The 13,664-nt window shown below is 34.4% G+C and overlaps 1 protein-coding gene across 1 annotated transcript in view; it reads left to right on the top strand.

Annotated features, from left to right (window-relative positions):
• Nucleotides 1-13,664, top strand: part of EYA4 (EYA transcriptional coactivator and phosphatase 4) — a 316,619-nt gene that overhangs the window by 222,608 nt on the left and 80,347 nt on the right. Inside the window, 3 exon segments of the mRNA XM_044003487.1 lie at nucleotides 2,195-2,319; nucleotides 3,567-3,635; nucleotides 13,320-13,412. Coding sequence (XP_043859422.1) covers nucleotides 2,195-2,319; nucleotides 3,567-3,635; nucleotides 13,320-13,412 — 287 coding nt within the window.

Here is a 13,664-nt window from a genome sequence, read left to right on the forward strand (position 1 = left end):
GTAGAGCACTGAACTTAGTATCAGCAAGACATTGCTTCAAATTCAGCATCAGGCTCTTACTGGCTCTGGGATGGTGAGCCACTTATCCTCACTGTGCCTACTTCAAATGAGCAAAATTAGGGATCTGGACTTGGTAACCTGTAAGATATGTTTGAGCTCAAAATCTATGCTTCTGTGACTAACCGAAAATAGATATTCAATCCGTCATCCTTCCTGTAACCAGAACCTTTCCAAATGGGTGGAACCTTTGCATTGTTTGTTTTCTCCTAAAATCCTCCCCCATAAACTAGGGACACATCTTCACCACAATGAGGCATCAGAATAGGACCTCAGTGGTGGTTTCTTTGATCATAAGAATAAAATTGCCATATATGTTATCTGTAAGTATAGTCCTCAATTACTTTGTACTTTATACTGGTGGTGTATAATGAAATGTAAGTTGGCACATTTGAAAAACATTATGGTAGGTTCTGCAACCTACAGAGATGAGTAAGATGTAGTCCTTGCCTTCAGGGGGAGAGATGATTTGCACAAATATTAGAATATAAAATAGAACATAAATTCATAAAGAGATATAAACAAAATCAGCTATACATGAGGAGAGAGTTCATTTCCAATTGAGTGGATCATAGAAAGCTCTATGAATTAAGTGGCATTGGAGCTAGAGCTTGAAGGTTGGATAAGACCAGAAAGGCATCTTAAATATATGAAACATTATGTGCCATAGAGGCAGGAAAATACAGAACATGTTAGTAAAACATTGAGTAATCCAGTTTGACCAGAACTGTCTCTTATCTTGACCAAGTCAAATAATAAATGGTGGATCCAAGGTTCAAACTCCAATCTAAACCTAGTCTAGGGCTTCCTCTCAGTGTATAAGCAAAGACACCAAGAAAGCTAATGTTCTTTGTCTAATCAGAAGAGGACTATAATCAATATCCTATATAGGCTGTTTTGGTTAGTTTCAGTTTAATATCCTTCATGTACACCAATCCATGCCCCTGAATAATTTGTAGGTTATGATTTTGGCCTTTATCCCTGATTTGATGACAACTGACTAGTCTTTACCCATCAGTGGTAGAAGATAATTACCAAGAACATTTTACCATCAGCATTCAAGAAGCACAAAGTTATACAAATATGGGAATGAAAACTGAACAGACTATTGTGATTATAATTATTAATCACCAGTGACCCATTTACAGGGGAAATTGCTTCTTCTCATGATAAAACATTGACAGAGGTAATACATTTTATAAATCCTGGGATACATATCTTGCCTTTATGAAATGATTGCCCTTGCCAATACACATCTCTGTCCATATAGATGATAGACACATAGATATACCACATATATACATGCCCACATACATACATGCGAGCACACACACATGCTTGCTTCTCTTCATAATCCTCCCCTCACCCCTAGGGAGGTTTACTTGCAGTATTAGTGTGTGAATGATTAATATATCTGTATTATAAAGGCTAAATGGCACTGTATCTTTTAGAGAGGAAAAGGATATTTTATTTGTGTAAAAATGAAATTGCAATGTTGAACAAATAAACATTGTTCTTTCCAATTTGGAGGCAATTTTTAAAAAAATGATAAAATTTAATTATTGCGTTTGGTGTTGTAATTTCATTGATGCAGAGAATTTTAGGTGAAGAAATTCCCCCTACCAGTACAGATCAGCAACTATGCTTCAATTCAAAATTTTAGTGAGTTTTCTCGGGCACTAAGAGGTTAAAGACTGTCCAGGCTTAGACAGCCAGTATTTGTCACTGGCAGAAACTAAATCCAGGTCTTCATGGATCCATAACAGAGGCCAACCCACTATCTACTGTACCATACTGCCTCTCACAGGTCTGAACAAAAAATGAATTTCTATTTAATTCTTTAAAAATAGAAGGTCATTTCTTATATGAAATAGTTCTAGCAGATAGGAGCAGTGATGGTAGAACAAATTCTAGTTTGAGCCACATCAGAACATTTTTTTTAAATACACTGATTTTTAAAAAAAATCAATTTTAATCAAACTTCAACTTTCAAATGGCTTATTATTGCTATTCCTAGTAACAGGTTTTACAACTATAACTTAACTGGCCACACATCTCAGTAGAATAACATGTATAGATTATTAAAAATGATTATTGGGATTTCAACTTTTTACTGTGCTACTTCCTGCTCTAACAGGTCTATGGAAATGCAGGACCTAGCAAGTCCTCATACTCTTGTTGGAAGTAGTGATACTCCCGGTAGCTCCAAACTGGATAAATCTAATCTCAGCAGCACATCAGTTACAACAAATGGGACAGGAGGTAAGTCTACTACCCAGAGGTTGGACAGCATATACATTGCAATGCTTAGTGTTAGGCATGTGCTAATAAATGAATAAAGATCCCCTTTCCTTAACACCATGTCTCTTCATTATGTCTAAATATATATTTAGTGAATGTATGATTTATTATCAGGTCAACTATATTTCTATTCTTTGTCATTTTCTAAAACTGGAAACATTTAAGGAGAATAAAAGACTGCCTCTGCTTCTGAACACAGAATCTGGGGGTTCATGCTTCATTGGCCTTTATGTGTCCCCAAAGAGTTCTCTTGAGTAAGAGGAAAGGAGTCTTCAGGAGGAAAAACCAGGACTTGTAATGGAGCTGAAGCATCAGAGTGTGGCTTTGAGCTCTGGGCCTGAATTTAATAATAAAAGCTAATGAGAAAATGACTTAACTAATCTTCAGAATAATTGCTGAAGTGGGAAAAATTAAATATTCAAAATCTGCTTTTCAAAGGAGAAAGGTATTTGTTATTGTTCAGAATGGGGGTAACATTATATTATTTTTTCTTTAGATATAATCAGTTAAAATGTGTTATAAGCAACATATCCATAGTTGTTACAATAAATTAGAAATTCGAAATTCAAATTGCTCTGATCATGAGATTATTGGAAGTGATCAAATATAGGCAGTTTCCACAAAATACTCTAAAAATATTTAATGCTTATTTGCCAATATAATTCATTTCTTCCAACTTTTGGGGTGTGGTAAAACAAAGTCCAATGCCTACATAGATTCCATTTTGAGCTTATTTTCTGTGTGAAGTTGTGCACATTTTAAGTTGCCTGCATTAAAAAACTTTTCCACCAAACTCTTTGTAGCTTAACTTTTTTTCTTGTTTATAGATGACCATTCATCTCTCCATATGTTCATATAATTCCAGTTAATATCAACGGGCTTTTATATGCACATACTGAGGAAAGACTAGGCCATTTAGTGATGACTTTTAGATTAAGTACCTTTGCATTTAAAACTCAAATCAAGTACAAATATTAGGATTAAAAGACTCTCAAAACTCTGGAAACATGCTTTCAAGGACACTAATAATCACGTGCATATATTTTACTTGAATAAAATAACCCATATAAAATAATGCTCATAAAAGCAGTACAGCACAGTTAAAAGACTTGGCTCCAAGTCCAAAAACACTTATAAGCATGGAAGATTATTCATAGACACTGAGCAGGCCTTCCAACAATGAACCATTATACTGTTCCTGTTCTCAGGAGACACCATGACTGTTTTAAATACTGCAGACTGGTTGCTGAGTTGCAACACTCCCTCTTCTGCAACAAGTATGAGAGACCATGGTACACTGCATGTGTGTGGCTGTGTGGGTTTGCCCTTATGGTTTGTCTCCTCGTTCCTGTTCTATGGTTTGTGCCACTGCTGTGTGTTTCATTACTTCTGAGAGAAATAGGAAACATAAATATATATACTTTTTGCTTAACAGTTCCCAAATGGTAGGCTATTTTTCTACCATAAAATTAATGTTTTTTTTATACAAAGATTTTTCAAAATATGCCAGAAAGGGCAGCTTGTGGAAATATGTGTTCACATGCAGCTAACTTGAATAAACTGACCAGTTCCTAATCAGTTAATATAGGTGAGGTTTGTTTTTGTTAAGGTTGGGAGTATGGGCAGAGAGTGATTTTAAACTACAAATATCCCTAACGAAACACCCAAGTCAATTCAGAATGCCAAAGAGCTCCTGAAATCAAATAACATTTTTATTTTAAATTATGAAATCTTTCAGTTCCAAACAAAATTCATTAAACGACTGTATGCCGTGAAAGTTAGTTGTTCTTCAGTCATGTCTGACTCTTCGTGGCCCCACGAAGGGTTTTTCTTGGCAAAGATACTAAAGTAATTTGCCATTTCCTGCTCCAGCTCATTTGACAGATGGGGAAACAGAAGCAAACAGGGTTAAGTGTTTTGCCCAAGGTCATACAACCAGTAAGTGACTGAGGCTAGATTTGAACTAAGGAAGATGAGTCTTCCTAACTCCAGGCTCAGCTCACTGCATCACCTAGTTGCCCCACAAGAAAGTTAATATGGTCTCTAAAAGTTAAGGAGGTTTTTTTCTTTTCTTTTCTTTATCATTCATCATGATGCCATCTTTGAGAACTATTTTGGGCACTGAAAAAAAGGAGTTGTATATATGTATATATATATATATATATATAAACAAATTAAACTGGTATTTGTTTAAATTCGACTCAATATTTTGCAGTGAGAATGGGCTTAGTTTTCTATATGCCTCGGGATAATGTCAATTATTTCTTGACCAGATTTCATAATAATATTGTAAATATAATCATCTCCTTATATCTGTTTTTTTTAGTTTTTTTAATTTATTCTATTCTCATTTTTTTTCTTTTGCTAAAATCACAGTTGTGACCCTTTACTGAGCAAAATAACAATAGTCCTAGAGGAAACCCCCTGTGCTGATCTAAATTGGCACAGGGAGTTTCCTCAATGAAGTGTCCAGTAACAAGGAAATCACAGTGGATCTGGCTAAAGAACAATAATAATGGAACATGGATATTTTGCTAATTTATATAACTATATACTATTTTTGAAGTGAGCAATTGAAATATAATTACTATTCCAACAATCACTATACTTCATTTTCTTAAAATTCTTGTAAGGAATACAGTTTCCTATTTCTCAATGTTAAAATATAGTCATCAGCTCATAGCTATTAGAGATGGTCAACAAAAACTTGAGTTTTTAGGTGTTATAAAAATATATTCTTCACTGTAAATAACTACGTAACATTCTAATTTATTTATCAATAAAAATACCAAGGGTGTATTATGCACCAAAGTTACTATCTGAAAACCAGAATGTAATAGTGGCTTTATGAATTCTTTTTTTTTTTAAGTGAGGCAATTGGGGTTAAGTGACTTGCCCAGGGTCACACAGCTAGTAAGTGTCAAGTATCTGAGGCCAGATTTGAACTCAGGTCCTCCTGACTCCAGGGCCGGTGCTCTATCCACTGTGCCACCTAGCTGCCCCTGCTTTATGAGTTCTTAATGCCTTGTATAAATAATGTCTCCATAAGTGTTTGGGACATTACTTTTCCACTTAAGAGTAAAATATTTCAAATATTTTAAATTTGTAGTTCTCATGTTAATATCATATCTGAATGTGGAAAGCAATGGAAACAGCAGATAGTGCTTAACAGTGGTTAAACTCTGGGCCTGGAGCCAGAATTTAAAGTACTTAGCAGAACCTGGCACATGGTAGATGACTTCTAGATACTAGCTATTGTTATTCTTCTTATTGTTAGAAAGATTAAGATAAATTTCTATCAGTAAAAATTTTAGAATCTTTAATTTAAAAGGTTTTAAGCAATTTTCTTCCATTGTCATTTGAGTTGTAAAGGTATAAAAGTGACTAGTTATACTATTAGTAACTTGCATTAATTATAACTGGAAAAAAATCCATGTAACTAAAAAGACATATCTTGTAACCACTTCTTGCTAGCACCTTAGTCACATGTTGGATCAATAACTAAATTAAATTAACTCTTTAAATAAATTAATTCTTTAACTTCTTCCTGTAGGAGAAATATCTAAAGACTGATTTTAGTTTATTATGTGTATAATAAGAATATGATTTCCTCAATCATAGTTAACAAAGGTATAGCAGATAATTGAATTACTTTTTACAAAGTTACTCTCTTCTCAGGACTTTTCCATTGATGAGTTTTTCTCAAGAAGTGAAATATATAGTAATGATTACTTTCATGGGACAAATTTTTCTTTTCCTGGGAGGTTTTATGATGAATTACTGACCACTTTAATTAATCAAATATATCAGTAAAAGTATTCAGGATAGTGACCACAAAAGAGATAGTGTTTTGTTTTGTTTTGTTTTGTTTTACTTTGAAATTTATTTGGGGAAGAGGCATCTCAAAAAGGACAAATTTGGATTGGTTTCATGCACATTTTTCTGATTTGGTTATACGTGATCCAAGAGAAAGCAGAGTGTTTTAGAACTTAAGTATTCAAGATCTCATGAATGCAATTATTTTTCTGGCAAAAATTACAGTACCTTGTACATATTAGGCCCATAAATGCTACTGAATTGAATCATAAATCTAAGAACAGTAAGGCCAATGGCATTAAAATTCAAGAAAACCTTAATAATGCTCTTCATAAAAATGTAATTTATGAATGTCATAATTTCTCTTATCATTTAGAGTGTGGTACCAAATATAAAACTTTATGGTTATTTTTTGAAGTAAAGAAATTAACTAGGTACTCATAGATATCTATGAGAAAAGTAACTTTCAAGAAAACATGTTAACTTAGAAAAAATAAAACTGTAGGCTATTTCATTTATTACAACCATTTATAGTATAGAAAAATGTTGTTTATGACCTTGATTTAGTGTTTCATAGTGTAGCCATTTTGACCTGACTGCATTTAGAATCTTCTTCAGAACAAAGACTGCTAGATATTATACATTGTGATTTTGTGGTATGGAGAGATGTCCAGTGGGAAATTTATATATAGACTAATCCAATCATTTTGAAATCTCTGACCAATTTAATCCTTGGTCTCCTGAGATGAAAAAAGTAAAATGTAAATAAAATGAATCCAAATGTGGGATTACAGTACTCAGGACAGGCATTTTTTCAAAGATAAGGAAAGTTGTCTTTGCAGCCCATTCATCTCAAAAGACAACCTAAACAGACTGTAGCCAAGTCAAAATGACAGGTCTAAAATAGTTTTCAAGGAGCAGGAAGAAAATTCAAAATGATCAATTCAGTAGTTGCTAAGAGATAGCAAAATATGCAGGTACAACATTAACATCTGCATATGTAATAATTCTTCACACCCTCCCCCCCCCAAAATAAAACAAACAAGTATTTGGATATATTAAATTGGTTTGATCAATTCATTCTTGTCTGGCCTAGACTCTTTTTCACATAAACTAATTTGCTATTAATTGGAACTGGTTGGCAGTGAAAATGTGCTGCAAATTGATGGCTAAGTCCATAGAAGCTTCTTACGTTGTATTTCGCATACTGCATTGGTATTTACAACTGCTTCTCCCCATCTCATGACTTGATTAGAAATCATGGTGTGGATTACCTTTGAATCAGTCATTTTTATGATGTAGAAAATTATACCCACAAAATTGTCTCTAAAGGTCATTAGTACTCCTGTGGTCATGAAAAAAAATTTCCCCAATAAATTGATTGATTTATTTAAATGGACCAACTATTTGAGGTGTAGAATTTTTATTATAGAATTAATGTGTACTGTACCTATTATAGATACAAGTATTCTTCTTGCAACATGAACATAGTAAATATTTCAATGTTTTAAAAAAATTGTAATCCTAAACATTGGAATTTGAAAGTATTTCAAGTTTTGGATGAGTTAAAGAATAGATTATTTTTCCACAGCTGAAATGTCCCAGACAATGTACATTTACTAAAGGAATTTGTGAAAAAGTATTTTAAAAATAATCCCTATATTGGGGCAGCTAGGTAGCACAGTGGATAAAACACTGGCCTTGGATTCAGGAGGACCTGAGTTCAAATACAGCCTCAGACACTTGACATTTACTAGCCCTGTGAGCCTGGGCATGTCATTGCCCCACAAAAACAAAACAAAGCAAAACAAAACAAAACAAAAATAATCCCTATATGCTAAACACTAAATTAAGTGCTGGGGATACAAATTCAAAAATTTTTAATCCCTGAATTGAAGAAGCTCACATTCTGATGGAGGAGAAAAATGCATATAAAAGAGTGGTGACCTGGAGCAATATTTTGGTCTCAAGGTTAGAGAGAAGGTGAATGAAGTTCAGTAGACTCATGTACCCTTTTCAGGAATGTTGGCAGAGCTGATTTGATAAAGAATTGAACTACTTATCAAGACTTGGGAGGAAAATCAGGGAAGTATACATATTCATAAACTTTCAGAAAAGGATGAAAAAAGCCATAAATATAATTTTGAGATATCTTTCATAAAAATTAATTGTTTGGAAGAAAATTTCTGTTTCCCCTAATTTATTTTGCTGTCCTGTATGTTTACAGTTACTGAAAAAGGATTACAATTACTTTGTATCAGCTATTAATGCTATAAACAAAACTAATTTGTATTCTACTGGTTAACAAATATTCCAGTTAATGAAGGAAAAGTTCAATTTAATCATTGTCTTCTCCGATTCTCTCTGCCACACAAATTATTTTCCATTGTCCTTTTGCAGATAATACCCAGATCTATATTTCCAGCCCTAATCTCACTGTTGATCTTCAGTCCCACATCACCAACTGCCTTTTGGATATTTCAAATTGGATGCTATTATGGCATTTCAAACTTAATATGTTCAAAAGAGAACTCCTTATCCTTCCCTATAAATCCTCCTCTTTCCCCATCTTTAAGGCCACCATCATCCTTCTAGTCACTGGGTAACTAAAATCATGGTATCATCCTTAATTACTCACTGGCCCTCCCCCAGTATGTTCAATTTTTTTTGTCAAATCTTGTTGTTTCTACCTTCACAAGATTCCTCTTACAAATCCCTTTCTCTCCATTCACACAGCTGCTCCCATTGTATGGTCCCTCATCACTTCATGCCTGGACTATTAAAATACTCTCCTCCCCACCATGTACTCTATTATCGAGATACATTGGAATGCTTGGTGTTCCTCACACATAACACTCCACCTTTTCCCTTTCTGGACTTTATGTCTGGAGTGTTTCCCCCCCCTCATCTCCAACTCCTAGCTTCTTAGCTTCCTTCAAGACATAGAAATCCCTTCCCTCCCCCCCCCTTCCACCCCCCCAGGTGAATTTCTTTTGAGATTAATTTATATTTACATAGTAATGATCTTGTAGATAGATAGGGTTTTTTTGTATATTCTCTCCCTGTTAGAATACAAGCTTCTTGAAAAGAGTGATCACATTGTTGTCTTTCTTTGTATCCCAAGTATTTCGTTTAGGACCTAACATGTACTTGGTGCTTAATAAATGCTTGTTGACTGACTGAAGAACTGATTATTCAACTATATATACATATGTGCACATATGTATGTATATATGTATTTATTTATGTATGTATATGTGTAGTAAGTGTCTCTAGCCTAGCACCTCAGCATCCCAGGGCCATCTTCCTCTTAGTGTTCAAGTGTACCTTGAGAGATTGTGGGTAGGAGTGTCTCTTCTCTAATATTATTGACTGGAGTCCCCAACATCTGTGTTTCTCTCACTTCTAGTTGCCAGGGAATAGCATCCTACTTCCATTTAATGGCTTAATGTTAGCTTTTAGAAAGGGATATTTACTTCAAAGCTCAGGTATAAATGTTTCCCGCCAACAACTCAGGGACATATTTTCACCTACACCATCTTAGTCTCTGGGAAGAGTGAGCTCAAACTTAACTCAGTTTCTACATAAAATTGGTCCACCAATTGCTGGTAGATGTCTTCATCTCAGCTACTGCTGTGTTAGGCCCCAAAGGTCACTCTTGAAAGTCAGTCATGCTCATCTGAAGATTGCTATTGATCTAGATGAGAAATGAGAATGCTAGCATGCTGGGACATACAAACATTTGTTCTCCTGATCACTAAAAACTCACAAGACTGGAAGCTCCAATCCCTTCTCCTAGATCTGAAAGAAGAAACCCAGAGGCCAAGGACCAAATCCCATTTAAGAGGGCTAAATTTCAGCCTTCATATAAAGGGTCCAAATCTTCTCCATTGAAAACATTCTCTCTTACCAGCTGCCACTAGTGAAAGTGTTCAACCACTAACAACACAGTAGCCAAGAGAGTGAGACAAAGAGACCAGGCAGAGGCTGACCCAACCCTTTTAGAATCCACCAACAATTATGGCTATACAGCCAGTTGAAGAGAAATCTTCTGCTAACTATGTAATTAGCAGGACCTAATCAGTTATAGAATATCTAAACATGTTCCACAGTCTCTCAGAGGCATTTTTATTCTATATGATCTCAACTTTTCCAGAATCAGGATCTCTTGCCTCTCCCACATGGGAAATATCTATAAGCTGAGCATGCTTATACACAATACATGTACACCCCCACCCTGATATCTACATCTATGTGATTGATCTATACACATATACACAAAGATACATACCTATATATATGCACATATATCTGTACACATTTCCATAAATGCATATGTGTATATATATATACATGTACAAAAAGCATACACACACATATAGAACAAGAGTTTCTCACCCTTACCATTAAATTAATCTTCTCTTTGGGATAGAGTTATGCCACTGTTTTGAAAATAGTTCTTCTTTGACAATATAATTTACACACACACACACACACACACTAACTCCTGATATGCCAAAAGTCATTATAGACCCTACAGATTTGTGACAGCTTTGAACTAGATTTCAAGTTTCCATGTATTAAAGAAAGGGGTTTAATTAGGTGATCTGTCTAGTCCTATAATTCTGTTGAGTTTCAAAGGACAAAGTAATAGCTGCAACTTAAAATGTTTTGATACTTTTGAAAGACATTTCAGTGTAGTGAATATATCTTGGTGTTTTGCTGCTTAATATTATGTCCACAGGAACCACTCTTCCCCCGTAATAGGGAATTTTCTTTGACCTAAAGGAATTTGCCATATATAATCTTTATTATTTGGAGGAGATGCCTTGTAACCATTATGAGTAGACAAGTAAGGTACAGTTAATAAAGGAAGCATAATCAAATATCTAATCTTGGTATTTTTAAGCTCTGTAAAAGGATAAGATGTTTCTATATAGGAATGAGGCTGATTGCCATAAGTGGTTTTTGTTCCTCATGCCTTGAGCTGAGTATACATTCCATAAGTGGAACATACATTACCAGTAGCTCAATTCTGATGCTTTTTATTTCTTCAGAAAGTGAGAAACATTAGTTCTCATTGAAATCCATTTGAAAAAAGGCGAGTATTGCTATCCCTCGTGTACAGATATGCCACGAAACTTTGCCTAAATCCAAAGAGGGTGAAAATTAAAAATTCCTGGGCAACATTTCTTGACCAGGTTTTGCTGATCACATATTGTGCTTTTTTTGTCACAAATATCCAAAGCTGAAGAGTGTGTTGTTGCATCAAAGAAAATAGCCATTCCTTCTGTGTGTGTCCAACTATGCACATCCACAGGATTAGAAATGCTAGTTAGAGATCCCAGCACTGAGATATGATCAGACTTAAACCTGTTACTTGATCAATATGACTTCCTCTCAAAATCTCAATATCAAGTTATCAAAAACCAATGCATCCATATTTTCTAATATGTAAACAATTTTTGTAGTCAGGAAAGTTTTTCTCATCATGCATTCTGTGCTTTTATCATTGTTGGATCTTTAATGAAGATCGAAAAGAGTAATTATTTTCCAAAATATCAGTCTCCTTTGTTCCTAAAAATTGTATCCCTGATCTCAAAAGTAAAAGAAAGAAAGGAAGTCCTTGCCTTCAAGGATCTTATATTCTAGTAGGGAAGACAAAATATAAAAGAAACTGAAAAATTGGAGGAAGGGAAGAAGGCATCTTCACTGGCATGTTGGAGAAACTCTGGAGAATTAAGAGTGGGGCCCAGGGAGGAATGAAGACATGATTAAATTAGGTTGTTTCCAAATGGAGATTCTGGGAGACATTGGTCAATTAGAGGAAGAAACCACATAGGCAGAATCTTCTGCAAGTTCTTTGTGCCACTTAAATTACAGAAAACAAAAACAAAAACATTTTTTATCTCCTTACCCAAGTATTGATCTGATGAGTTCTAATTCTTTGGAAGGATCACCTAATCACAGCTGTGTACATCCCATTATGATTAATTTTTTAACAGAATAGCACTGTGCACATATGTTCAGTCTGTGGTCAACAATGGCACCTTGCATGGGTTTTTTTTCTGCATAATTGGTCATATTCAGCTATTTCTCACCTAGAATTTTTCCATAGTTTATTGCTACAGCTAGACCATATTATTCACTTTTTGACAAAACAATCTCAAGGGATGCTAAATAGGAAACTATTTACAAACAATTAAGTTTCTATCCTTTCTGCCCTGACATTTTTCAAGATCTTCTCTACACTAGGAAGAATATGGCAGAACTTGTATACTTCCACACAATGTATACATTGGCTTTAATACTTCTCTCCAATAAATACAGTTAACAGTGATGATAATTTGTGATAGGCCTTAACACCCATAAAAAGAAGTTTCCAAATCATATATCCAAAGAGAAATAGTATACCATGATATACACAATTGTATATTATGTCTAAACATCACTATTTTGAATTTGTTACTAAATTATGTGATTACTTAGTCTCTGCTAAAAGCAGGAAAGATATTAGTACAGAATAGAATATCATTTCTTACTTAATACATTAGTCTTCAGTTAAATATTTTATACAGTCTTGCTTTATTCTTATGCTTTTTAAAGGGATGAGATTAAGCTGTTAATCTTTTGATGACGAATAAGATATAATAGAGAGAAGAGTGATCAAATATTTCTTCAATCTCTCTCTTTTTTTTTTTTGGTGAGGCAATTGGGGTTAAGTGACTTGCCCAGGGTCACACAGCTAGTAAGTGTCAAGTGTCTGAGGCCGGATTTGAACTCAGGTACTCCTGAATCCAGGGCCGGTGCTTTACCACTGCGCCATCTAGCTGCCCCCCAATCTCTTAACTATAAAATCAGTGTGTCAATGGTTGTGCTAAAAATTAGACCATGTGTAATTTTGTTTTACTTAAAATTAGCTGCCTTTTAAAGCCAGATTCTTGAGGGTATCAGTTTAAAGTGTTTTTAATTAAATTCTACATATAAATGCATGATTTAGAAGATGAATTAACAAGATCTTATTAAATTCTTATTTTTCCCTTTTGCATGCACATGCTAGCTAGAAAATCTCATTGTCAAGTTGGGATGAGATCTTGCATAAAAATTTAGAAATAAAACTCATATCTGCTTATTCTTCTACATAGTGTCTCTTCTTGCAGTCAAAACAGAGCCCATGAACAACAGTGAAACAACCACAACAACTGGAGATGGAGCGCTTGACACTTTTACTGGGTCAGGTAAAGCCTTAAGCTCATGTGTTATTATGTACACATTGGCATATTCATCATCCTTCCTTATGAATAAGCCTCATAAACACAACAGTGGCTGCAGCTGTTAAAATACTTAAAATCATAAATGTTACTTTTACAAAGTAAAAGGGGGGAAAAAGTACTTCCCTTTTAAAGAAAAACCTAGTAGTCATAAATCCATGTTTTTAAGAATTATACCTGGTTCTACCAAAAAGTTTTTAATTAAAATACAATTCTGTT

Source organism: Dromiciops gliroides, chromosome 4 (assembly GCF_019393635.1).
Source record: "Dromiciops gliroides isolate mDroGli1 chromosome 4, mDroGli1.pri, whole genome shotgun sequence".
Lineage (NCBI taxonomy): Eukaryota > Metazoa > Chordata > Mammalia > Microbiotheria > Microbiotheriidae > Dromiciops > Dromiciops gliroides.